This window comes from Eptatretus burgeri, chromosome 13 (assembly GCF_056783735.1).
Source record: "Eptatretus burgeri isolate ZD-2024b chromosome 13, Ebu_testis_v1, whole genome shotgun sequence".
Lineage (NCBI taxonomy): Eukaryota > Metazoa > Chordata > Myxini > Myxiniformes > Myxinidae > Eptatretus > Eptatretus burgeri.
The window spans coordinates 58,735,348-58,760,909 of record NC_140973.1 but is presented as its reverse complement, the minus strand read 5'-3'; the positions used below and the strand labels follow the sequence as shown (position 1 = coordinate 58,760,909).

Here is a 25,562-nt window from a genome sequence, read left to right as displayed (position 1 = left end):
TCAAATTAAATTGAGTTGTTCCTTGATCATAAATTGACATTCGTAGACAGACAAACAGTGAACCAATAATATTGCTTAACCCCAATTTTCACTTCACGCTCAGGGTAATAACGGGCAAGGTCTATTCTTACGTGAATGAAAGTAAAATCTGAAAGCAATTTTCAGTGCATACCAATCGTCAGGATTACCTGCGATGAGACTTTCACTGGCAGGGAGATCAGATGTATCGGACACCTCAATTGCCGTGAGGAACCGTACGTGTCCTGTATGCCCATAAGCCAAGCCTGTGGGGTTGAGAGGCCCAAGGGGTGACGGTGGGGTCCGCCCCCCACTGTCTCCCCCACCTTTGGGTGCAACATGGGGTTGTGGCAGAGTGAGTATGACTCCAGCACTAGTACCAATCCACAGGAGATCTTTGCAGACCAAGAGCGCCGTGACACGCAAGCATGCTGCCTTGTGTTGCCGGATGATGGCATCAGCACCTTGTTACATTTGGGTACATGGGAAAAACAAGCAGAAAAAACAAACAAACAAACAATGTAGCACACTGTATTTACAAGTTTAAAAATGGAATTTGAGGTTCACTCAGAGAGATCACAATGATATTAGCTACACACAATGAACATTGATCAACTAAATAATGTGCTGCCGAGCATCACTTTGACGAGTGCAATAATATTGTTGTGGGGATGACTCTTACTGGGGTAAAACTGCTTAGTATCGAACAGTTATCTCCTTAATATTTGTTTAGTACAAGCATAACATAATTAATTGTGAGATTACATATGCATCACCATAATGTGCAGAGAGATGTTTGTTCTCCCCCCATATTGTTCTTCCCCCTTCAAACTTCTGGATGTGTTTTTATGTTCTTTTCTTCTGTTTAAATATTCTTTACAAAGTGCAGACAACAGGCTTGAAGCTCAAGGTGCAACGGGAGTGTGTGTGTGTGTGTGTGTGTGTGTGTGTGTGTGTGTGTGTGTGTGTGTGTGTGTGTGTGTGTGTGTGTGTGTGTGTGTGTGTGTGTGTGTGTGTGTGTGTGTGTGTCAAAATTGCATTGTCAAAGCAAAACTGTGTTCTCAAAACGGCAATTAACATCACCACAGGAGGCACTTGGAATAACCATTATGGCTTGTGGCCACATGTGGAATAAGCCTTTAACGCTGGAGTGTGCTGAACAATAATGCCAGAAGGAGCCTGCCGACAAAATCAGAAGGTTGTTCTCTCAGGAGAGAGCTCTCGGTTTTATTTTGCCCCACATCCAAACCTAGTTTCACTTGTTTTTGCTTCATGTAATCCTTCCCATGAACATTTGCTTTGTTAATAAATATACCTGGTCTCGGAGTTGGATTCTGCTTGTTCTGGTTGTCTTGTATGATTGTTTAGGCTGGTTGTAGTGTAGTTCAAAAAGCCGGTTCAAACCGGTCTCAGGCTAAACTCGTGACCAACGGTTGCTCGGCCAAATTACATAGGTCATGAGCATCTATTGGCGCTTTACCCGGTTAATTTTGCAGTCCCGAGTATGGTAACCTCGTAAACAAGCTCAGGAACTTGCTCGGGGCTGTAAAATTAGCTGGCGCTTAGTTATTTTAATATGATCTGTGGAACTCAAACCGGGTAACCGGAACGGTCCTGCAGCTGCAACAACATGTTAACGTGTTTTAACATCCCATCCACAGTTATCTCAGAACAATGTTTCCATGAAATATAAGCACATAACAATATCGGTCTCGGGATTATTTTAAATCGCATGCAATGTGCTTGCGGCATGGTCAGAAGACCTTGCACGGCCCTGTAGATGCAACCAAAACACACTTTACGGAACTCGGTGATGACAGGGACACAGTAACCGATGGCGTCGCGCGACATGAAAACTTAAAGGTTATAACTCAAAGGCATTGTCCTCACCTGCCAGCATTTTGTGGACGGGTGGTGCTACATCCACCTCCATCAAGCATTCAAAACTGTGTGCATGGTAGAGCCGCAGCGTAGCACTGCCCTGAAGTGCCAACCAGACCACTAAGCCTGCACTTACCAAGCATGCCACCCCACGAGATCCATCTCCAGCCAAGTCAAGCGTGTGCTGTGAACAACCACCAAACAGTATGGTTACATTAGGAAAATGGGTTGGTTGAAAGGGGGGCTGGAGGGTCATATACTGGTATAGATGAAAATGATCAGTATGCACAAAAAGGGGAGAGTGGTTGGGTATATGGTGGAAGGTATTTTTGCCTTTCTGTTCGGAAATGGGAGATCATAACATGGATAAATCAATTTAAGCAAAATGAGAGGGGAGAAGTATCTTAATAGAGTGATTTGGTCCTTAAAAGCAGGTGTTAATCTGGATGTCCTAACGACTAGCACATTAAAAAAACCAACAATGTATATTTTTAAATGAGTTAGGTTTGGAACAGTACCCTGACTAAATTCCACATTTTTGCCTCCTACTCTGCAAAATTGCTCATAGATTGCCAGAGGTGACTTTAACAGAGTTGAAAGAAAAATTAATATTTCATGAACACGGGCTACAGGTAGCATCAACCTCTAAAATATGTGAAAGCAGAAATGAAAACACAGACACTATTCATTCTCAGATGGATAAAATCCTTTGATGAAGAGGCAGAGAAGAACAATGAAAACTAGAAGGGCACTCGGTAGAGCACATACCTCCGCCCGGATCCTCATTTGGATCTTCAACAAAATGGAACCAATTCTTCCTTGTCACACACCCAACCTGTCCACCAAGTTTCGTCCGAATCCGTCCACAACTTTTTGAGATATAGTGCTATATATCGTTTTTGGCCCTATCTCTCAATGGTGAAGAATCACTAAAAAAGACAAATCTCGTATCTGGATCTTTATCCGGATTTTCACCAAAATTGAACCAATTCGTCCTTGTGACACACCCAACATGTCCAACATATTCCATTCAAATTCGTCCACAACTTTTGAGATATCCTGCACACAAACAAACAGACGGACAGGGGTGAAAACATAACCTCCAACTGCCTTAGAGTGGGTGAAGGAAATAATAATGAAATAAAATTAAAACTGGTAAACCAGTAATCCCGGGCTTCAAGGCGTGCCTCCATTTTAACAAATTTCAACACCATCACCCTGTCACATGATATGGGTTTTCCGAGTTAGAAAGTTAGTTCAAGTCTGCAATGTGGCCCAGCTACGGGGTCCCTCAAGTTATCTCAATGAAGGATTGAAAAGCCCATAGCAATACATGATAGAGAAGGAAACTTCACATTGGACAAATCGAGGCTGGACAAATTTTCAAGTCCCCACAAAAGTCCAATAACTCCACATTTGCATATTAATGTAAATGGCGAACTTGTAGAATGTTAAAATATCTTCCAGAATTTGTGGTCACTTTTTATCTATCTTTTTTGGTTTTCATTTTACGACATGTCAAAAATGGGTGATTTTCAACTTTGGGGGGCTCTGGGGCCTCACTGGGGTAAAATACAGACATAGTGTAAACATATTTGGAGTCCCCTCTTCAAGGCCTATCAGAATCTGTCATTAAATTTTTTCAACTCTCATTTGCATATTTGGCATATTTAATGAGGCGAATCGGCATCATTTTAATCATATAAATTATGCAACGATTTCGATGAAATTAACAACTTAACATTCAAATGGAACCTCGCAAATGTGTGCAAAAGTTTGAGGCTGTCCTATTACCCCTTCTGGAGAAGAAGATGTTTTTAGGTTATGGAGAAAATCCAATATGGCCGCCATACCACGTGACCTACGTCATCAAAATTTTCAAAGTATAATCTTCAGGTGGAGAGTTATTAAATGGATGTTTCATTGAATTTCATCCAAGCGTTGTTTTTATTTTATGACATTTCAAAAATGGGTCATTTTCAACTTTTGGGGGCTCTGGGGGCTCACTGGGGTCAAATACAGACATAGTATAAATATATTGGGAGTCTCCTGTTTATCTGCTATCTAAATTTGTCATTAAATTTTTTTCAACTCTCATTTACATATTTTGCATATTTAATGAAGCGAATCGGCATCATTTTAAATCATATTAATTATGTAACGATTTCGACCAAATTAACAAATTAACATTAGCATGGAACTTAGCAAATGTGTGCAAAAGATTGAGGCTGTCAGATTATCCCTTCTGGAGAAGATGTTTTTAGGTTTTGGATAAAATCCAATATGGCCGCCAGATCACGTGACCTATGTCATCAAATGTTTCATAGTATAAACTTCAGGTGGTGAGTAATTAACCTGTTAAGTTTCGTTCAATTTCATCGAACAGTTTTCCCTCCAGATCCGCCACAAAATCGGTCAGTAGAACATAAAAACGCCTTTAATAATAATAATAATAACTAGAACTGCCACTTTATAACTGCTGGCAGTGATGACCGGGTACCCAGAAGTGTCCGCCGTTGACACAACTGATACAACATGGGACTTAAATCATAGTCGCAAAGTTTTGCATTGATAGGATAAGCGGTGCCAGAGAAAACATTATTTAATGGTGACACAAACACAGGCCTGCTTCGAGACGGCGCGGAACAGACGAGTTACGAACCGGGCAGCACAAAGCGTTCAATTTCCTTATTACTTGCGAACAGATTCAAATAATTAAATAATTCTGGCTGCCAAACCGCGTGGCCGATCAGGTTGAAATTTTAAACTTTTCTTTCGCATGTCGCCTGAATTATAAATCTGAAGTTTCGCATATATAGAAGTAGTGGTTCCAGAGTAAACATTAATTAATATTTATCCTTCAATCTAAGATGGCGGCCAAACTATGTGACTTGTGACCTGATAATTTTTACCATGTATGCAGATATGATGGAGGATGACAGAAGCAAATTTTCGCTTCGATAGGTTAAGCAGTTCCAGAGAAAACATTATTTAATATTTTTCTTAAATTTGCCATGGCTGCCAAACCATGTGACCTATCAATTAGAAATTAACAAACTTGTATTCCCTACTCATGTGCAATAGGGGTGTGAAGTTTCCCCTTGATCAGATGAGGTGTTCTGGAGAAGAAGATGTTTGAAGGTTTTAAGGTAAATTCAAGATGGCCGCCAAACCATGTGACCAATCAAGAACAAATTAACAAACTTGAGAAAGGACCTCATGGGGAATATATCTGTGAAGTTTCGGCTTAATCTGTCTTGCCCTTCTGGAGAAGAAGATTTTTAAAATATATTCATTTTCAATCCAAGATGGCTGACGAACCATGTGACCTATGACATCAGAAATTTATATTCTGCTTCCAACTGGGTATTGGAACACGTTTGTGAAGTTTCGTGTTAATCGGTAAAGGTGCGTTTTTCTATCCAAGATGGCCGCCAAACCATGTGATGTGTGACGTCATAATTTTTAACATGCGTGCATACTGCCGGCTAGATGATAATTACAAATTTTCGATTCGTTTGGTTCAGTGGTTCCAGAGAAAACATTATTTAATATTTTTCTTAAATCCAAGATGGCGGACAAACCGTCTAACGCATCAATTCAGAAATTAACAAACTTATATCGCCTACATGTCCCGAATATAGTTCTGAAATCTCCCCTTCATCCGACCAGCGCTTCTGGAGAAGAAGATGTTTGAAGGTTTTAGGGTTTTTTCAAGATGGCCGCCGAACCATGTGACCGATCAAGAACAAATTAACAAACTTGAGAAAGGACCTCAGGGGGAATACATGTGTGAAGTTTCGTCTTCATCTGTCTTGCCCTTCTGGAGAAGAAGATTTTTTAAAATTTATTCATTTTCAATCCAAGATGGCTGCCGAACCTTGTGACCTATGATATCATAAATTTAAATTCTGCTTTCCATCGTCGACCCGAACAAGTCTGTCGATTTTCGTGTAAATCGGATAAAGTCTATTTTTCTATCCAAGATGGCTGCCAAACCATGTGACTTCTGAGGTAAAACTTTTTTTACCATGTATGCAGACAGGCGAGAAGGCACTTGCAAATTTTCGCTTCGATGGCTTATGAAATTCCAGAGAAAACATTATTTAATATTTTTCTTAAATCCAACATGGCGGCCAAACCATGTGACCTATCACTTCAAAATTAACAAACTTGCATCGCATACATGTCACGAATATAGTGCTGAAATCTCGCCTTGATTGGACCAGCGCTTCTGGAGAAGAAGATGTTTGAAGGTTTTTGGGTTTTTTCAAGATGGCCGCCAAACCATGTGACGTATCAACAACAAATTAACAAACTTGAAAGAGGACCTCAGGGTGAATGTACCTGCAAAGTTTCGCCTTAATCTGTCCAGCCCTTCTGGAGAAGAAGATTTTTTTAAAAAAACACTAAAAAACAAGATGGCGGCCGAATTACATCATCGATGACGTCAAGAAAAACATTTTCGTCAGTTATTTTAGGCGTAGATGATGCTCAGAATTTTTCAGATTTTTCCTATACGGCGTTCTACTTGACGAATTTTCACCGGTATATCGCTTCACCTATGACGTCACGAAAAATCACACGTGTTCCACATAGGGAGCTTAGTAAAATGTATCAAACGAAAATATTTTCCATTGCACGGTTTCCGAGATACAGATGTCCAAAGTTTATCGCTTTTTTCAAGATGGCGACCGTACCACGTGACCAATGACGTCATAATTATAACGTGATTGTGCTATCAAAAAAGATACATACTATGGTGAAAATTTCCTGTCGATCGGACTTAGTGTTCCAGAGAAAATGATTTTTAAAGCGAAAAAGGGTGCAAAATGCCGGCGGAAAAATAATAATAATAATAATAATGCGTAATAATAATAATAATAAACAGAAGGAAAACAATAGGGTACCCTGTACTCACAGGGTACCCTAATAATACGAACGATTTCAATAGAGCTTCAGCCATGCTTGAAGCCCCAATAAAAAGGAAGAAGAGGAATTGTAAAAATAATCACAATTACAGAGGATTACTTTTCTCAGAATGCATCTGACTGAACTCAAGAGCTAAAAGTTTTCTTTTGTGTTGACATCTCATTGATCATACATTTAGTCAAAATCCATGAATTGGCCTTCATCGCAATAATAACATTTACAGGTAAATTTTGAACAAAACGAACTGCAAAATTGCACATGGCACCGCAACTCGACAACGATTGGCTTCGTACCTCTTAACCAAAAGCAATTGGCTTGAAAATCTCTCCTAAGTGACCCAAATTCAGCAAAACGAATTAACGTCTTCCTCCTTGCAGCTTAATAGAATAATACATCTTACACTGCAAATACCTTTTATTCACAAGGGGCCTTTCGATTTCAAACACCAGTGCAATAAGCAGATCCAAGCAGCCGTCTAATTAAAGGCACTTTACCCAGTCCATCTGTCCTGTTTATGATGGCACTGAGTAACTGAGCATCCTGCTTGAGACCATGAATGCATGATATTTATGGAAGATTAAGATTCAGTTAATTAGCCCCAAATTGCTTTGAGCAAGGTTTATAAGCCTTCACCTTGAAGCGAAGGGGATTACGAGTGTGATACTTTGACCCCAACAGCCGAAATGATTCGGGAGGAAAAAAAAAATTAAAAAAAGAAGAAAGTCCCAGTGGACCTTTTTGATTTTCGAATGTAATAAAATATGGGTTCTCGCAGCACACAACCAAACCTCGATGTGCAGCAGAACAGGATCAATTACGAGCACTTTCCCCTGGCAACTGCACCACAACCGTCCAGCAACTGCTGTCAGCTTGGTTATTGGGCATCCTGGAGACCCGATGGACACCGTGCGTTCCACCGTCCAGAAAAAGCCTGTATGGAAGGAAAAAGGCCGTGGTGATGGTAGTACAAGAAAATCGATGGTGGAACGGTGAGGGCTTTGAGGGCAAAGATGGAAGATGAATTATAGTATATCGAATGAAAAGATTTGAAAAGTAAATGAAAGATAAAAACAGGGGGGAGAACAGAGAAAGGCTCGTATGCAAATACATTATGAAAAATAACATAAATAAAATTGACCTCCGAAGCCACACAATATACTTGGCCTCCAGAACCAGCTGTGTTTCTGTGGCAATTCCAAACTTGTAACAACGTACAAGACCTTCATGTGCAACTCGATGAAGTGCAGTGTTACTCTTCTCTTTGGGCTGACGCCACAACCTCACACCTTTTACATGTTGAAGCCATGGAGCGTAATCCTCTCAAAATCATTGGACTCTCCCATGATGAAGCTAAATATCTGAGCCTGTTACTCCTGCTTCGCACAAAGGTTGGTGGCCTCACTGTCTTCGACCACCTCATTTCTGGTCTTTCACCCTCTGCCCTTTTCATGCTGTGGTCACCCCCCCACGCCCCCCCCCCCATTCTCAGAGGTTTCGAGAGGGCACCCGTGATCTGCCAGTAACCCACTTTTGGTGAATCTCTCAAAATCCAGAATTACTGCTTACCCTCTCATTTGTTCCTCTTTTCCCTCACCTGTGGAAACCAACTTCTTCAGTCTGTTCAAACTCATTCTTCTCTCAATGTTAACCTCCTCTGCAGGTCATACCCCATCCATATTATTCCCACCCACCCATTTATCCCATTAGTATCCCCATTTACCCTCCCCAAGCCCATATAATCCTCACCATTACTTTCTGGATTATTGTATTTTCTCTCCTCTTCCTCCTCCCATATTTACATTTATTTGTTCCATTGTACTTTCATCCCCAGTTTTTCCTTCCTGTTCTATCAGATCCCAAACTGTACTTGAACTTCAATCCAGCTTGTTCACCACCTCACCTGTCTTCCTTCCCTGTCCTCCCCATCCTGTCGTTCTAACGCTTGCCCATTCTTCCTCCAAGTACTCCTTAGTCATGTCCCTCCTTCCATGCTGTGGGGGTATTTCCTGCCTTTCCATTGTGTTCTAGTTCTGTTCTGTGTTTGAGCTCTTCATTGAGCCAAGAAGAAAACCATGTTGCGGGTGAGAGAGACGTGATTGGGCATTTGATATTTATATGTTGACTACTATCGGCCTTGCACTTGGTACATGTTTGGTAGTCGTGGTGCGCTGTTCAGTCTACGCTGTTACTGACTCGCTAATAAATGATGAAACTGGTCCAGCGGCTGATGGGGGAGTGTAGCATTGGGATTGTCACGTACGTGTTACTTGTGAATGTCTATAACTGGAGAGGAATCTGGGTCGAGTTTGAAACAGCAAAGGCCTTACCTTGTGTCACTTTTCTTGGTTGCTTTATGCAGCTTTCTTTGGCTGGAAGAGCATGGTAGTTAGTTTATTTGAAAATCCAAGCCACCTGGGGTAATTGATTAGGTAAGAGCTGATTGGTTATTCCCTGCAATTACGGGTGAGATACGTGATTGGGAGATGTTTATATATATCTATATCTATGTGCAATTATGAAATTCTCCTGACTTAGACCAACGTCGTGATGATGGCCTCATCAGGTCGGCGTCATGCCTGCCAACCCCGAAGGACATCCAGCAGTTCATGTGAGGCAAAGTCAAAAGCTGTCACCAAGCAAATGAAAAGCGAAGCTACTGAGCTGATCAATAGTACTTCCTGGTTGTGATTGGTTAATGTAACAGAATGTGTTAATGTGGCAGATGGCACTTGTTGGAGCCCAATACAATCTGGCCTCACCAGTCTCAATCAGTGGGGAATCAAGTGCCAGAATAATAAAAAAATATATAAATATATATATATATATATATATATATATATATATATATATATATATATATATATATATATATATATATATATATATATATATATATATATATAATTTTATGAGGAAAAACTTTCTGCTTCTTCCCCAGTTTTCTCTTCCACTTCTGTGAGAGAGTTTGTGCTTGTATAGAGCTTGTTCACCCCACGTCCTCTTCCTCTTGTTCTCATTCTTCCCCATGTCCTTTCTTCCTCCAAGTCTTCCTCTATTTTATCCCTTTATCATGCTGTTGGTGTCCCCCCCTCTCATTCCCCTGTTCTTTTTACTCTGTTATGTCCTGTTACATTATGTGTTCTTGCTCCTCCATGAGCCTCGACTCTGTATCCCCCCCCCAAAAAAAATAGAAAAAAGATACTGGAGAATAATATAAATGTTCAATCTCGAGACGAAGGAAAACAAAGTACAGGACAGCATATTGCAAAGTACTTAAGGTAATGAATGAAAGACCAAAAAGATCACAGGTCTGGCAGCATTCTAAGAAGTACTGCATTGCAAGTTGCTTCAGGTTTACTCCAGAAAGTTAACGATTATTATAAGAAAGTGTGGGTGTACCTGTCTCCCGCTGGTACACAATCAGGTCTCCATTGGCCAAAGAAACAAAAACTTTGTCTTCCAAATATCTGTTGAGAAGAAATCACTAAAATCAGTTGGGTTTGCTAAGTTAAGATGTACAGAATGTTGATGAAATCCAAATGCCCTAGCAGTGCTTAGTATACTCACATTATACATGTAATGGCTGCTGGGTGCTGCAACTTCAAGCAGTTCTTACGGTTACGAATGTTGTCTGAAGATTGATAGATGTGGATGCTGGGGAAAGTGGAATATTTGTTTACGAGGTATTATTTACAACACATTATCCTTCGTGACAATGCTGGATGCTTACGAGCAATGACAACCCCTTCGTTTTTTTAAACTCTTAGTGCATTGCTGAGCCTACCAGCCATCTTCGGTGCCAAGCCACATTGAGCTGCTATCGGCCTCAAGCTCGAGTCCAGTTCCTCCTTCCTGCAGGCTGCAGCGCGAAGACCTCTGTGGTGTCTGCCCCAATGACCGATCACTGGCACGAATTGGAGTAAATGCGCTCCTTGCACTTAGCAGCCCAGGCCCGCTCCGGTCTTCCTGTTCATCCTCTGAGCTGCTCCTGTCCAGCCAGGTATCATGAACGCTGGCTGTAAGGAGAGTATAGCCCACATTTGATTCATGAAAGGTACAATCAAACAGACCAGGAAAGAAAGAGGGCATTACTGCAGTCATTCTGTCATTGGAATTTGTTCGGGTTATACCCTGATGTGCTCTTTGAAAGCACACTATAATTTTCATTAACACACTATCAAAGAGCATAAGGATATAATTTTATGACATACTATCTTTATATGGAGATGACTCCTCTTCACTGTGCACATGGGACCAATCCTCAGCATCCGAGTTCTCTCCATCACTGCCTGAGGGGTTCAGTGACTGGCCTAGTGAAGGATTCGTTTCCGCAAAGGGAACAAGACAGAAGTCTGAGCCTCCATGCCACACAGATGGCCAGGACTCGCTGGCCAAGTTCTTTGCAAATGATGTCAGCTGGGATGATGACGAGGTGGTAGAATCTCTGCGGTCACCCGTTATGAGAGGAAAAGCAGAAATTGATGGGACTAAGTCCCAAAAGGCTAAATGACTTCAATTATCCTTGCAATCATCACGTCATTCGCATGCATGGCTTTTAAAGGCATTTCTCATTAAGACTCGGGGTCAGCAGGAAGAATCAATTAAGATTAAAGGCTGGTTTATGTTCTTGATCCTGAATACGAATATATGTTTAAGAGGCAAATGTTGATGCTCAATACTTGTGACCTCTATGCTGCAAGGAATGCATGGTCCACATCCTACTTATTAGGAGATATAGTCCCAGCTGTGAGATGAGTGTGTGTTGATTGGCTAAGCTCATTGGGAATGTTTCCTGATGGACTTTTCACTCTCTCAGCACTCTACTTTCAGTCTTTCATTAAATAACAAATGAAGAATTCATGTGCTTTCAGCTCCTGAATTCTTCCCATTTTCTTCGTGTTTTGCGTGTTAAATCATCTGAAAGATAACTCCTCATCACAAACTAGAAAATGGAATTTGACAGCAAGTTTGCAGAAAGTCCAAGAATTTGCAGAAAGTCCAAGAATTTGCAGAAAGTCCAAGAATTTGCAGAAACTTCAAGCATTTGCCAAGTATCTACGGAAAGTCCAAGGATCTGTGTAAAGCAACCCTTTGTCTTAATGAGGAAAATGTAACAGCAAACGTTTTTCTTAATCATAATGCAACAACAATGTGACAAAACTGGAACAACTTGAGCAAATGCCAAGGTGGTTTGTCGGCTGTATTTAGGAAGAATAACGCAATGAACTGTAATTCACAGCAGAGGGCTCAGTAGCTACAATGTCAGCAAGTGTAAAACAAGTAAAGCGCTGTAGAAATCATGAAGTCAATCTTGGCTTTACATGACAAAAGAAAGCTTAATGAAAGCCAGAAAACATTCCTTTTACATACCTTGGTGTGAGACTTGGAACAGGTGAGATACACAGTATGCGTGAGGAGCATACGGCGATACATGCCTCTACCATGGGCTCCAGACGTGCGCTCAGCAAACAGACCTGACCCACGAACCCATCACTGTTGCACACCCACACCTCAGCAGCATGTTCCCGTAACCCCATGCTGGGAGCCGCACACGAAAACTGCCGAGGAAAAACATATTCCGCAAACATTAGTTTGATGGTGTCCGAGTGCAATTCAGGCAGCAGAGGATGTCGGGACGTGGCTGGAATATTCTTTATCGTAGAGATTGTGGGTTTGGCTTTTCATCTCGACATTAATTTGACATAAACATTGATCCATTTCGATCCAAAAATCGAAGCTGCTCAAGAGCAGGTATCTCTCCGTACCTGCAACCCACTACGGGTCTTCATGATGGGAATAGCTTTCAAGAACTCCGGCTCCCATCGGTTCCACAATGAGACTGTAGAAACAGACACCCAATGAAAGAGCAGATGATATACCGCAGTACTCAACTTGAAACTCTCTTCAACCACTGCCCAAAACAGTTGTTTTTGATGTGGTTCCTAAGCTTTCCAACACTCAACAAGAAGGAAGCATCCTGTTGAACCTATGGGACTTTTATTTGTGAGCATGGACACACACACACACACACACACACACACACACACACACACACACACACACACACACACACACACACACACACACACACACACACACACACACACACACACACACACACACATCAAGACAATGTCCTTCCCTCTTTCATTGGTTTCAGCTCAAGACCTGGTTTAAATATGAATCCACTACATTTTATAGTGGAAAAGTCCATAACTACTCAAATTTTTCACAACTTGAAATAAAAGGACTCCACAAAAAGTCAGCAAAACTGTATCTCGTAATAGGAAGGGAAACTCAGGTGGGTGTGAGGGACTATGGCTGTCAATAAATATTATGGGGGCAGGGTCACGGAGACACGGGCCAATCAGACCTAAATTGGTGGTGTTAATGGCATAATATTATATACAGTCCAACAGCAGTGAAAACAGTAAACCACTTTTAAAGGCAGGTGTGGTTAATGTTGGAATATTACATACAGTCCGACAACCATTGTTGGCAGACATATGATAATTATCTGTACAGTATATAAAAAACCAAAAAGCATGATGAAGCCTCAGTCAACCCATGTGAGTACGTCTAATAATTATGTATTATTGCACTGTGATCACGTCTAGACCTTTCAATTTGACATTTAGACTTTTCAGATCATTAAACCATTGGACCTTCAGACCCTTACACCCCAAAGACACCTTTACACTTTTTCAGACACTTAACCTTGAGACCATTTATAATTTACATTTGCAATCAATGAAGTTTCATTGAGTGAATAATGTGAAAAAACTCCACCCACCTGGAGGGTGTGTAAATTATTATCTATATGTACAGTGGGGTGCAAAAGTACGAGCCCACCAATATCAATGCCAAGCTTTCTCAAATCACAATTTCAAACACAAATTTGTCATAATATTGAAGATATGGATCCATATTCTTGAATTTATTATCGTTATTATTGACTGACACTTTGTCTCAACAGAATATATGAAGGGGGAATACATTTGAGAGAAAGATAAAAATTTATGTGAGCAGTCTGACGATGCTCTGGAGAGCATTACAACACTGTTAGGGAAAGATGGACTCAAACATAATCAATAAATTGATTAAATCAATCACAAATGGAGTTGAGGCAATTCTCAAGGCAAAAGGGGGTCACACTGGTTATCACACTGGTTATTGATTATACAGTATGTAAAGTTTGATGAAATAAAATTTGATTTTTTTTTCCCCATTATAATAAGTGGTGTTATATCCTTAAGAGTTCATGGAAATTCCTTGAAAGTGCTTTTGGTTACATATTACAATGATTTATTTTGTTATCATCTCAATTAATACATTTCCAAGTGGACTCTTAGTTTTACACAGCACTGTATATAAAACCGAAAAACATGGGTGGTGAAGCCTCGGTGGACGCATGAAGATATGTATGATTACATCCTGTTTGAATGTGAGTAATAACAATAATAATAATAATATCATTCCTTTCATGCCATAACGGCATATAGGGCTGCCGAGGCAGTTTCATTGGCAGGGAGGACAGTCCTAGACAGATCGCCACTCTGTTGCAGGTTATCCCAAAAGGTTATTACCCCAGTACGCTGGTTCTCATTTCGCTGACCTCAGGAGGATGACAGGCTGAGTAAACCCCATCCGGTGTTAATTCAATGGCTGACAGGGGCTCAAACTCAGGACCCTGAGGTCCCAAGTCAGCCAACTTAACTGCTAAGCCAATACCAGGATTTGAACCTGAGTATGTCTATTAATTATATATTATTGGACCTTGACTACGTCTAATATATATATATATATATATATATATATATATATATATATATATATATATATATATATATATATATATATATATATATATATATATATATATATATATATATATATATATATATATATATATATATATATATATATATATATATATATACTTATACTTGGTGTTGGCGCAGTGGTTAGGGCAGCGGCTTTGGATCCAAAAGGTCCTGAGTTCAAGCCCCGTTGGCCACTGAATTAATACACCAGGGGGTTGACTCAGCCTGTCATCCTTCCGAGGTCGGCGAAATGAGTACCAGTATACTGGGCCGGTGTATACCCCGGTTAAAATAGGTGTACCATATCCCTGTGTTGTAAGAGGCGACCAGGGTTGCGTCAGGAAGGGCATCCGGCGTAAAACATGTGCCAAATCACTATGCGCATCATACGGATGATCCGCTGTGGCGACCCCTAACGGGAGCAGCTGAAAGAAGATATATATATATATATATATATATATATATATATATATATATATATATATATATATATATATATATATATATATATATATATATATATATATACACATTTACCTTTTTGACTTTTAGACCCTTTATAACCCTTACATCCATTACACCCTTTCAGACCTTCACACCTTTAAATCCCCTTCGGCTTAGACCCATTACACCTTTTAAGACCCTTTCGGCACCAAAGACCTTTCGACCGATTAAGAACCATTTTCAGACCTTCAGACTCTTGAGATTCTTTGCTCTTACTCAATTCAGAGTGCATAGTTAATCTACTGCAGTGTACTGTGCGTGCATACCCATTTCACCGAAAAACTCGCACAGCGAACATGGATGAAGCGTCATGGACACAGCCCACCACATCTCATGCCCATGCCCTCATCTCATGTCACCATGCCAACCACATCTCATTAATGTTGACATGTAGTGACACCAAGACACACACTGTTCTTCTTTCAATTAAATGACATCGTATTGGATCATGAGTACGTCTATCAATTACATATTTTTGTGCCGTAACTATGTCTAGACCTTTCAATTTGACCTTCAGACCTTTCGGATCATTAAACCATTCGACCGATAGACTTTTCATTTGCAATCAATGACCTTTCTTTTAGTAAAGAATGTACAAACTCCACCCACAGTGAGGGTGGGTAAACTGCTAGTAATCATGCAAATACGATAATTATCCCAAGTGTGATGACACGTGAACAGAGTGCAGGAACTTTCTTCCGTCCATAAAGCTCGCACGCACACACACAGTCGTGCAGATTGGCGTCGACTTGTCATCATTGAAATGCGACAGACATTAAATAAAGATGAGATTAAAAATGTAAATACATTATTCTAAAGTACAGAAACAAGTAATAAAAACATTTTTTAATGTTTTTAAAACACTCCAAAAAGTATGCAAACAAGGTAGGGACGGTCACAAGAAATTATCATGTGAAACCATCCCGACATCTTGCTTTGAACAATGGTAGTGCCTGCAAATGATGCAATATAATTAGTGTGTGTGTGTGTGTGTGTATTGTGTGTGTGTGTGTGTGTGTGTGTGTGTGTGTGTTATTTCACTAGTCAAATTTCTCACCTGTCATGGCACTTCAGCATTAGACTTCTATGACTCATTGGGACTGACTCAATCAGTCAACTTCCCAACCCGGATCTCAACCAATGGTACTCCATCTTTTCTGGATCTGATTTTGACAAATTTCTCTGACAATATCTGCTGCTCTTTCTTCGCTCCAATCAGTTCTTCTGACCACGTCCTTGTCAAAGTGGACATCTCTCTGGCTGTTATCAGAGAACCACCTCACCGCCGTCAAGTCTGGCATTTCACTCAAGCCGACTGGCAGGGTCTCAAAGCAGCCATCAAACTTCCAGACTGATCTCCAGATCTTCTAGACTGACCAAACTTCTAGACTGATCTTCCAGAGATTGCAACTTTCTCCAACATCAACTCATCCTGGGAGTTTTTTCAAAGAAACTTGCTCTCCCTCAAACACAAATTTATCCCTTCTAGTTGTCCTACCCTTCCTCCCGCCCTTAGTTCACTGAATATTGAGGCGAGGCAGTTGTCCTGAAACAACTTGCCTTTGCCTCATGAAAAGTAAACCCAACTGAGGGTAATCTGAGTTCCTTCCATAAAGCTCGGAACAAGTGTGTATCTACCCTCAGGAGAGCCAGAAAACAACATCTTTCTAAGCTCAAGTCTGAACTCTCAATCCTCTCTCCCTCCTCCAAATCCTGGTGGTATCTAATCAAATCTGTTTTTGGTGTATGTTCTCCCTCCATCCCAACCCTTACCTCAAATGGCCGCACTGCTGATACCGCACGTGAAAAGGCTTAATATTAAAGCCTAAACTCGGTGTTTGCATCGAAACCTTGTGTCCGAAACCCATCGCTTTCTGTACTCACCTTACCCAGTAGCATCCAACAGTCCCTGGACTCTGTGTCCTTTTCTCCTGACAAGGTGGAGAGCTTGCTGTCAAACCTCGATTCAGATTCTGCAACCGGTCCAGACAGCATCAGCCCACGTGTCCTAAAAACCTGCTCCTCTGCTCTTGCTCACCCTCTCTCTGTTCTATTCACCCTCTCATTTGCTCAAGGTCATCTGCCATTTGCTTAGAAATCAGCAAACATTACTGCCCTGCATAAAAAAGGTGCAAAAACAGATCCCTGCAACAACAGACCAATCAGCCTTCTCCCAATCATCAGCAAGGTTATGGAATCCATCATCGCTTCAAACATTAAATCCTTCCTCTTCGCCAATGGCTTGATTTCCGTTCATCAATTTGGTTTCAGACCAGGTCACTCTACGCTGGATATGCTGCTTCTGCTCTCCCATCAATGGATGGAGGTCCTCAATGCCGGACATGAAATCAGAGCCATATCCCGAGACATATCATGTGCTTTTGACACGTTCTGGCACCCTGCCCTGCTCACCAAACTCACTTCCTATGGTATCCAAGGCCATCTCCACTCATAGCTCACAGACTTCCTCTCCTGTCGCAGGCAACATGTGGCCCTAAATGGAGTTATTTCATCCCCTCTTCCTGTCCAGGTTGGAGTCCTCATGGCTGCGTTCTGGGCCCTGTTCTTTTTCTGGTTTTCATCAATGATCTATCCGACTCTGGAAAATCCTCTTTATCTCTTTGCTGATGACTCCACTCTCTGCCGTACCATCTGTCATCCATCAGACCGGGAAGCAGCAGCTTCTTCACTCTCTGCAGATCTGGGTAAAATTACAAACTGGTCCAACACGTGGAACATGTCTTTCAATCCTGACAATTCTCACACTCTATGTCTCTCCGAAAGGACCGTTTGGAACCCCCCCCCCATCAACTTTCTCAACAATCCTCTGGAAGAGTTCTTTCATTAAAGGTTCTGGGTCTCAGTATTTGTCATGATCTTTCCTGGGAAGGCCACATTTCAAACCTCGCCTCCAAAGCCAGTCACCGACTGGGAATTCTCCATCATGCAAAGTCCTTCCTCGGCCCACCTGAGCTCCTGACCACATACAAAGCTTCCGTCCACAGCCTGATGGAGTATTGCTCTCCCCTCTGGCCTGGTGCTTCTGCCTCACCGTTTTTGGCTTCACGCTGTAGAAACCAGGGCATTTAGGATTATCGGCATCTCCCACGATGAGGCTGAGTCTTTGGGCCTCTCTCACTCTCTCACCACAGGCAGGTTGGTGGTCTTTCTGTCTTCTACCGTCTCCTCTCCGGTCTCGCCTCACCTGCTCTCTCTCTGTGATTTGTCCCCACCTTATTTCCGCAGGACTCTCAAGGTCAGCCAACAACCCCCTTCTGGTAAAACTACAAAAATCACGAATCACTGCTCACCTTCACTCTTTCATTCCTTATTTTTCCCACCTTTAGAATAAACTCCCTCACTGTTCAACCACATTCTTCTCTCCAGGCCTTCAAAACAGCTGTTCACCACCACCTCTTATCGCCCCCCCCCATCCAAATCCTCGATCTTTTCTACCCCCGTTAATCCACCCCAAACCCACCTCCTTCAAATTCCCTGCTTTCATTCCTGAAAGTCCCTGTAATGTCCATCTTGTGTTCCCCATGTTCCCCACCCCATCCCTCTCCCTTCCACAGATCTCCTAATGTCTCTGTTCCCCACTGTTTTGTCCTTCCCACTCCCGCCCCTCTTGTCTCATGCCCCCCTTGCTGTGCGTTGTGCGTTAGCTCTTATATGAGCCTCAACAAGGTATACAAAAAAAAAACATCATTTTGTGCCTCGCTATCAATCATGACCTTTTGTGGGCAAACCACACTTCTGGCATCTTCCGTCATGCAAAGTCTTTCCTTTGCACACTTGCACTTTTATCTCCATGAAAGGTCTTCATCCACAGTTAAAGGGAATACGACTCTCCCCTCTGGGAAGGTGTCCTTGCCTCACACCTTGCTCATCTTGATGTCGTGGAAACCTTCAAAATAATTGACATCTCTCATGATGAAGCTGATTCAATGGGCCTATCACTTTCACATCACTGATGGGTCGGAGGTCTCTTTATCTTCTACCACCTCCTTTTTAATCTTGCATCCTGTGCCCTTTCTATGTTGTCCCCTGCTCCCCCTCCAAGTTTCTACAAGGAGCAGATAATCTGCCAGCAACCCCCTTCTGGTGAAACCCCAAGAATCCAGACTCACTGCTCACTTCCACTCATTCGTTCCTCTTTTTTTCCGACCTGTGTAACCACTTTCATCAGTCTCTTCAATCTCAATGTCATTCTTCCGTCCAGGGTTTCAAGAGAGCTGTTGAACACCATCTCAGGTTCATCGCCATCCCCATCCACAACCATGATGTTTTCTACCTCCATTAACCCATCCGAAAACCACCTCTTTCAATGTTGCCAGTTTTTCTTTCCACTTCTGTGATTAAGAGTTTGTGGCTATATCCATCTTGTTCACCCACTGTGTCCACCCCTTACCCTCATTCTTCTCCATGACCATGATTTCTCAAAGCCTTCATCCCTGCTGTTAGTGTGCTCTCCACTCCCTTTCTTCTGTTCTTTTCTTTCTGTTACATCCCGATCCATTTTGTTACCCATCGATAGACTGGATCCGGATCCAGACCTGAACCAAAATCAAATCGGCTTGTTCTCGTCACAAACCCAAATCATCCACCATGTTTTGTCATAACCCATCCATAGCTTTTTGAAACATCGTGCTGTATATCATTTTTTGGCCCGATCTCTCAATGGAGAAGAATCACTTAAACAATTCTCGTATCCGAACGTGGATCTTCACCAACATTGAATCAATTCGTCCTTGTTACACACCCAACCTGTCCACCAAGTTCCATTTGAATCCATCCATACCTTTTTGGGATACTCTCCTCACAAACAGACAAACAGACAGACAGACAGACAGACAGACAGACAGGCAAACAGGGGTGAAAACATAACCTCCACCCGGTGGCAGAGGTAATTAAATGAAGTAGGGTAATAATGTTTGGGTTTTGCTATTTTTAGCTTTTCTGGAATTTAAATTCCAGATAAGGTATTGTCATCGCGCACCATCTGTCCGTCCATCCATCCATCTCCTATTTCGACTTCTCTGGCCAAACCGCTGGGCTGATACAGCTGAAATTTGGCTGAAATCTTCCTCTCCTGACTGGTAACAGGAACTGCAAAAGTTCATTCCAGTCACATGACTAAATTGGTCAAAATGGCCGACTATGTTTTCAAAATTTCTTCAAAAATCTTCTTCTCCAGACCCACTCGTCAGAATGCTATCAAATTTTGGTTGCAACATTAGGCCAGGGTAGGGATGTTAAATTGCCGGTCATGTCAATCAAGTGACTCGAAGTGTGTCAAAATGGCCGACTTGGTAAATTTTAGGGAAAATTGCATAAATGCCTTCAAATTTCTTCTTCTCACGACCCACGAGTCAGAATGCTACCAAATTTGGGTTACATCATTAGAATACGGTCTTGATGTAAAAATGTGAAGGCCATGCTGATCACATGACCAGAAGTGTGTCAATATGGCAGTCTCACAAATTCCTTCCAAAATCTTCTTCACATGATTCACCAGTCAGAATGCTACCAAATTTGGGTTACAACATAACGCCAGGGTAGGGATGTTAAATTGCCGAAGTCATGCCGATCACGTGACTTGAAGTGTGTCAAAATGGCCGACTTCATTAATTTTTAGTAAAATTGCATAAATGCCTTCAAATATCTTCTTCTCCAGAACCACCAATCAGAATGCCACCAAATTTGGGTTACAACATGTGAATAGGGTCATGATGTTAAATTGCGAAGGACATGCTGATCATATGACGAGCATGTCCCTCGGTGTACTGCAGTTGGAGCAGAGGGTGGAAGGCTCTTTACAGAGGAGTGAAGAGGATGTGAAGGCCTGCTAGGCCGGTTGCTTTGAGTGGCCGACCCAGGCTGCCACACCAGATATTGAGTTGTATGTCAGGGGTGTTACTATCCTTATTGCTGACCCTCCAATCAACTGTGATCCACCTTCATTTGTGGCAACACATGCTGCGGTGAACCGGTTGAAATGGGTAAAGCTCCTGGGATCTGTGGCACACATGCTGAACTTCTCAAGGCTGGTGGAAATGCTGCACTCGTGTCATTGCATGCAGTTCTGTGTTCTGCCTGGAACACAGGCATCATCGCAACTGACTGGAAGAGGGGCCTTGTTGTCCCTTTCTGGAAAGGGAAAAGTGATCGCCAGGACTGCAGCATCTACCGAGGAGTGACACTGCTCTTAGTGCCAGGCAAGGTCTTTGCTCAGATAATTATTGATAGGGTTCGCCACCAACTGCTTGAGCACCATCCCCCAGAGCAGTCAGGCTTTACACCAAAGAGGTCAACGATTGGCTGCATCCTTGCTATTCGGGTCCTCACCGAAAACAGATGAGAGTTTCAGCAGGGGCTGCTTGCAACCTATGTTGATCTCTGCAAAGCGTTCAATTCGGTGAACCTGGATATCCTCTGGAGGATTCTTGGTCTTCGTGGGGTGTCACCAAAACTGATCAATCTGATTTCCAAACGATACTCTGGTACTGAGAGTGCTGTGACACGTGGTGATACCATCTCTGACTTATTTCCAGTTGTTACTGGAGTTCGTCAGGGGTGTGTACTGGCCCCCACACTTTTCAGCACTTGTGTGGACTGGATTCTGGGGAGGATGCCGGAGAGACCAAGTTGCAGTGCATAGTTTGGGAATGTCAAAATCTCTGACCTTGATTTCGCAGACAATGCAGTCATCTTTGCAGAGACTCTGGATATCCTTTTGGGGGCCCTTGACGTGCTGAATGAGGAGTCGGAGCCACTGGGGTTATGGGTTTCCTGGGTCAAAACTAAGATTCAGGCTTTCAATGACATCTTGGATGCTGCTATTTTGTCTGTACCTGTTTGTGGTGAGGATGTTGAGGTCATGGAGAGATTCACTTACCTTGGCAGTGATATTCATGTCTCTGCTGGCTGTGAGCCAGAGGTCACTAGACGTCAGGATCGGGCCTGGGGAGTTGTGGATTCACTGGATCATGGGGTGTTGCAGGAGGATGAAAGTCTGAGTTTTCAGGTCCTTGGTGCTTCCAGTCTTTCTCTATGGATGTGAGACTTGGAGTCTAACCAGGAATCTGAGATGGAGATTAATTCCTTGGGTACCAGGTCTCTTTGGAGAATCCTTGGTTATCTGGTCGGACTTTGTGTCCAATGAGCGGTTGCTGAGAGCGACTCAAATGAGATTTGTTACCTGTATAATCCGTGAGCGTCAGCTGCTGCTGCATGTACATGTGGCTCGTTTTCCTGACACTGATCCTGTTCACCAGATTTTCTCAGCAAGGACCCTCATGAGTGGAGGAGGCCAATGGGCCAACCACATGCCTTGTGGTTGCAGCAGGTTGATCAGCATTTCAAAGAGATGGGGAGGGGCCAGGCATCTGCCTGGTAGATGGCCAGATGGAGGCCCCTTCAGCACCGGCAGAAAATGGACATAGCCACGTGCTGCTCGGGCGCATTCTCCCACACCTGACCTAACCTTCTGTACAAAACTGTTCAAGCTCAATCAAGTTGAGTGGGGAGTGTTGATGGACAGCAATCTTCAAGGCATGCCACATATTTTCGCTTGGATTTAGATTGCAGCTCTGACTTGGCCAATCAAGGACATTTATCTTTTTGTTCCTTAGCCACTCCAATGTAGCTTTGGCTGTGTCCTTCCAGTCATTGTCATGCTGAAAGGTGAACTTCTGTACCAATTTCAGCTTTCCTGCAGGTTTTCCTCTGGGATTTTTCTGTATTTTGCTCCATCCATTTTCCCTTCTGTCCTGACAAGTGTCCCAGTCCCTGCTGATAAGAAACATCCCCAACTCATGATGCTGCCACCACCATGCTTCACAGTAGGGATGGTGTTCTTTGGGTGATATACTATGTTGGGTTTGTACCAAACATAGCATTTTGCATTTCGGCCAAAAAGTTCCATCTTCGTTTCATCAGACCAGAACACCTTTTGCCACATGGCTTCACAATCTCTGGAGTGTTTTTTTTTGCATACATCAAATGGAATTCAAGGTGGGTTTTTTAAGAGTAATGGTGTCCTTGCCACCCTACCATACAGGCCATACTTGTGGAGTGCTTGGGATGTTGTGGTCACATGCACACAGTGACCAGTCTTTGCCATAAAGGCATGCAGCTCTTTCAAGGTTGCCATTGGCCTCTTGGTGGCCACTCTCATCAGTTTCCTTGTTTGGTCATCCAGTTTTGAGGGATAGCCTGAACTAGGTAGGGTCTTGGTGGTACCATACGCCTTCCACTTCTTAATGATTGTCTTGACTGTGCTCCAAGGGATATTCAAGGCATTTGAAATATTTTTATACTCATCCCCTGATCTGTGCCTTTCCACAACTTTATCCAGGTGGTCTTTTCAAAGCTTCTTGGTGCTCATGGTCGATTCTGCGTGAAATCCACTACCCAGCAGAGGAAACCTACAGGAACAGCTGATTTTACTCTGAAATAATCAGAATCAGAACAATTTAACACAGGTGGAGGCCAATGAATTTTGTGTGTGATTTTGAAGGTACTTGGTTACAGCTGAGCTAACTTACAATCCCTATTAAAAGGGGGCTGGCTGGATACTTCTCCAAAGCAAAATATTGTAGTTTTGTATTTTTAATTAATTATCTGAAATTTGTAGAATTTGTTTTTCACTTGGAAGTTGTGGGTTACGATGTGTAAATAAAGGTCGGAAAAGGCTGATTCAATGCAATTTAATTCTCGGCTATGAGGCTTTCTGAAGGTGAAAATTTTCAAAGCAGGTGAAGACTTTCTACAGGCACCATATATGTATGGTTGATGAGATTGTCTTTCCGGAGTGACAGGGTGAGAGTATGGGATTTGCCTTGATTGGATGACATATTGTTTTTGTGAGACAAGCACCTGAGTGTGACAATTAAAGTAAACTGATGATATCAAATATATCATTGTGAGCAAGATGTTTACCCATTTGGTGTCTCACCTGCTCAAGTTGCATTCAGGTTCATATCTTTAATGCTGGATTATCTAGTGCAGCTGAGATCACTTGATCATTTTGCACAATCGTGCCTTCACCCTAATTGTGTCAATAGTACTGCATTGTGGACACCACCCTGTCTCTTTCTCCTGCCTTCCTCTCTCACCTTCGCTGTGCAGTTGTTAGCCATGCCCCCCTAACCACCAAAACCCAATCACCACCCTGGCCGACAACACCCATTACCAAAACGGTTTGCAAAGAGGATTAAAAAGAGAGATTGCAAAGACGATGAAAGAGGGATGCAAATCTAGCTTGAGGCGTCAATGCCAACGAGCTCACTCAGTTTGCGCTTGGCCTCCTCAAGGAGGTTCTCAAACGTAGCTCGTGCCTCAGTGCCAGAAAACTCGAAAACGTAACTCTCTGCAGAGCCACCAGGGACAGCTGAAGATGTGAGCAACTTGAGTCGTGATGGCAGGGGCAATGGCAAGGCTGCAGGTGGGCTGTTCAACAGTGCAGCCTGACGCTCAGTGAGTTCGCTGTTGACAGATGAGGTGAGTTCACGTACAACCTCGTCCAAGATCTGTTATTACGACAGGGATATAGTTCAGCTGAGTTTCAGTACCTACTTAATCAATCATGGTAATGAATAATACTATTCTAATCCAGCCCTCACACAACTGATGCTCACCTGATGCGGGATGCTTAAGCCCTCGCATAGCGCTCCAATATGGCTCAATGTACTGAGGTCGTTGTCGAGTTGACTCACCACTTTTTGCAGGCTCTCTCGGCTCATCGCCTGGTCTGCACCTATGGTAAATCACCAGGGAAATTAAAAAAGGTGTGCGGGAAATTAAGGAATAAATGCTGTGGCATCACCTAGGTGCATGATGTGAGGGAAGAGGAGATGTGCAAATGTTCTCTGATAGTATTCCTCATCGGGCTACTTGCACTATAGAAAGAATGCTGCCAACTTTCAAAAGGTGCGATGAAAGATATCTGAGGCCTATACCACCGCCCTCACCCCTCACGATATCCACTCCATCCAGTGGAAGTCGCCACAGAAGCTTGTACTTGTTGCTTGTGTCGATGATGCAGCCAGTACTGTACATGCACCACAAAACACACACACACACACACACACACACACACACACACACACACACACACACACACACACACACACACACACACACACTTATGTTTAACGGAGTGCACCATTAGGTGATACAGAATTGCCAATCCTTTATACATGTGTATTCGTGTATTAAAACACTGAAAACTGATAATTCCCATTGCATAACAGCAGAGGGCACAATCCCACCTCACTCAGAATGGAAAAAAGGGATGCAACTATCAGCTTCAAGAGAGGGGGTTGGGGGGGAGGAGGGGGGAGGGGGAAGACCACATTCCTGTGTCTGTGATGAGACAACTTGAACGTTGGCTGTGCACTT

General features: G+C 42.6%; 1 protein-coding gene across 2 annotated transcripts in view; it reads right to left on the bottom strand.

The window, feature by feature from the left end:
- Window positions 1-25,562, bottom strand: part of ARHGEF17 (Rho guanine nucleotide exchange factor 17) — a 153,781-nt gene that overhangs the window by 2,653 nt on the left and 125,566 nt on the right. For both annotated transcript variants that reach the window (XM_085852613.1, XM_085852612.1), the window contains 12 exons: window positions 25,133-25,212; window positions 24,800-24,918; window positions 24,451-24,691; window positions 12,597-12,670; window positions 12,202-12,389; window positions 11,043-11,275; window positions 10,616-10,847; window positions 10,399-10,485; window positions 10,231-10,298; window positions 7,620-7,762; window positions 1,909-2,083; window positions 189-482 (listed from right to left, as the gene is read on the bottom strand). In XM_085852613.1, coding sequence (XP_085708739.1) covers window positions 189-482; window positions 1,909-2,083; window positions 7,620-7,762; window positions 10,231-10,298; window positions 10,399-10,485; window positions 10,616-10,847; window positions 11,043-11,275; window positions 12,202-12,389; window positions 12,597-12,670; window positions 24,451-24,691; window positions 24,800-24,918; window positions 25,133-25,212 — 1,934 coding nt within the window. The remainder of the gene's footprint in view (window positions 1-188; window positions 483-1,908; window positions 2,084-7,619; window positions 7,763-10,230; window positions 10,299-10,398; window positions 10,486-10,615; window positions 10,848-11,042; window positions 11,276-12,201; window positions 12,390-12,596; window positions 12,671-24,450; window positions 24,692-24,799; window positions 24,919-25,132; window positions 25,213-25,562) is intronic.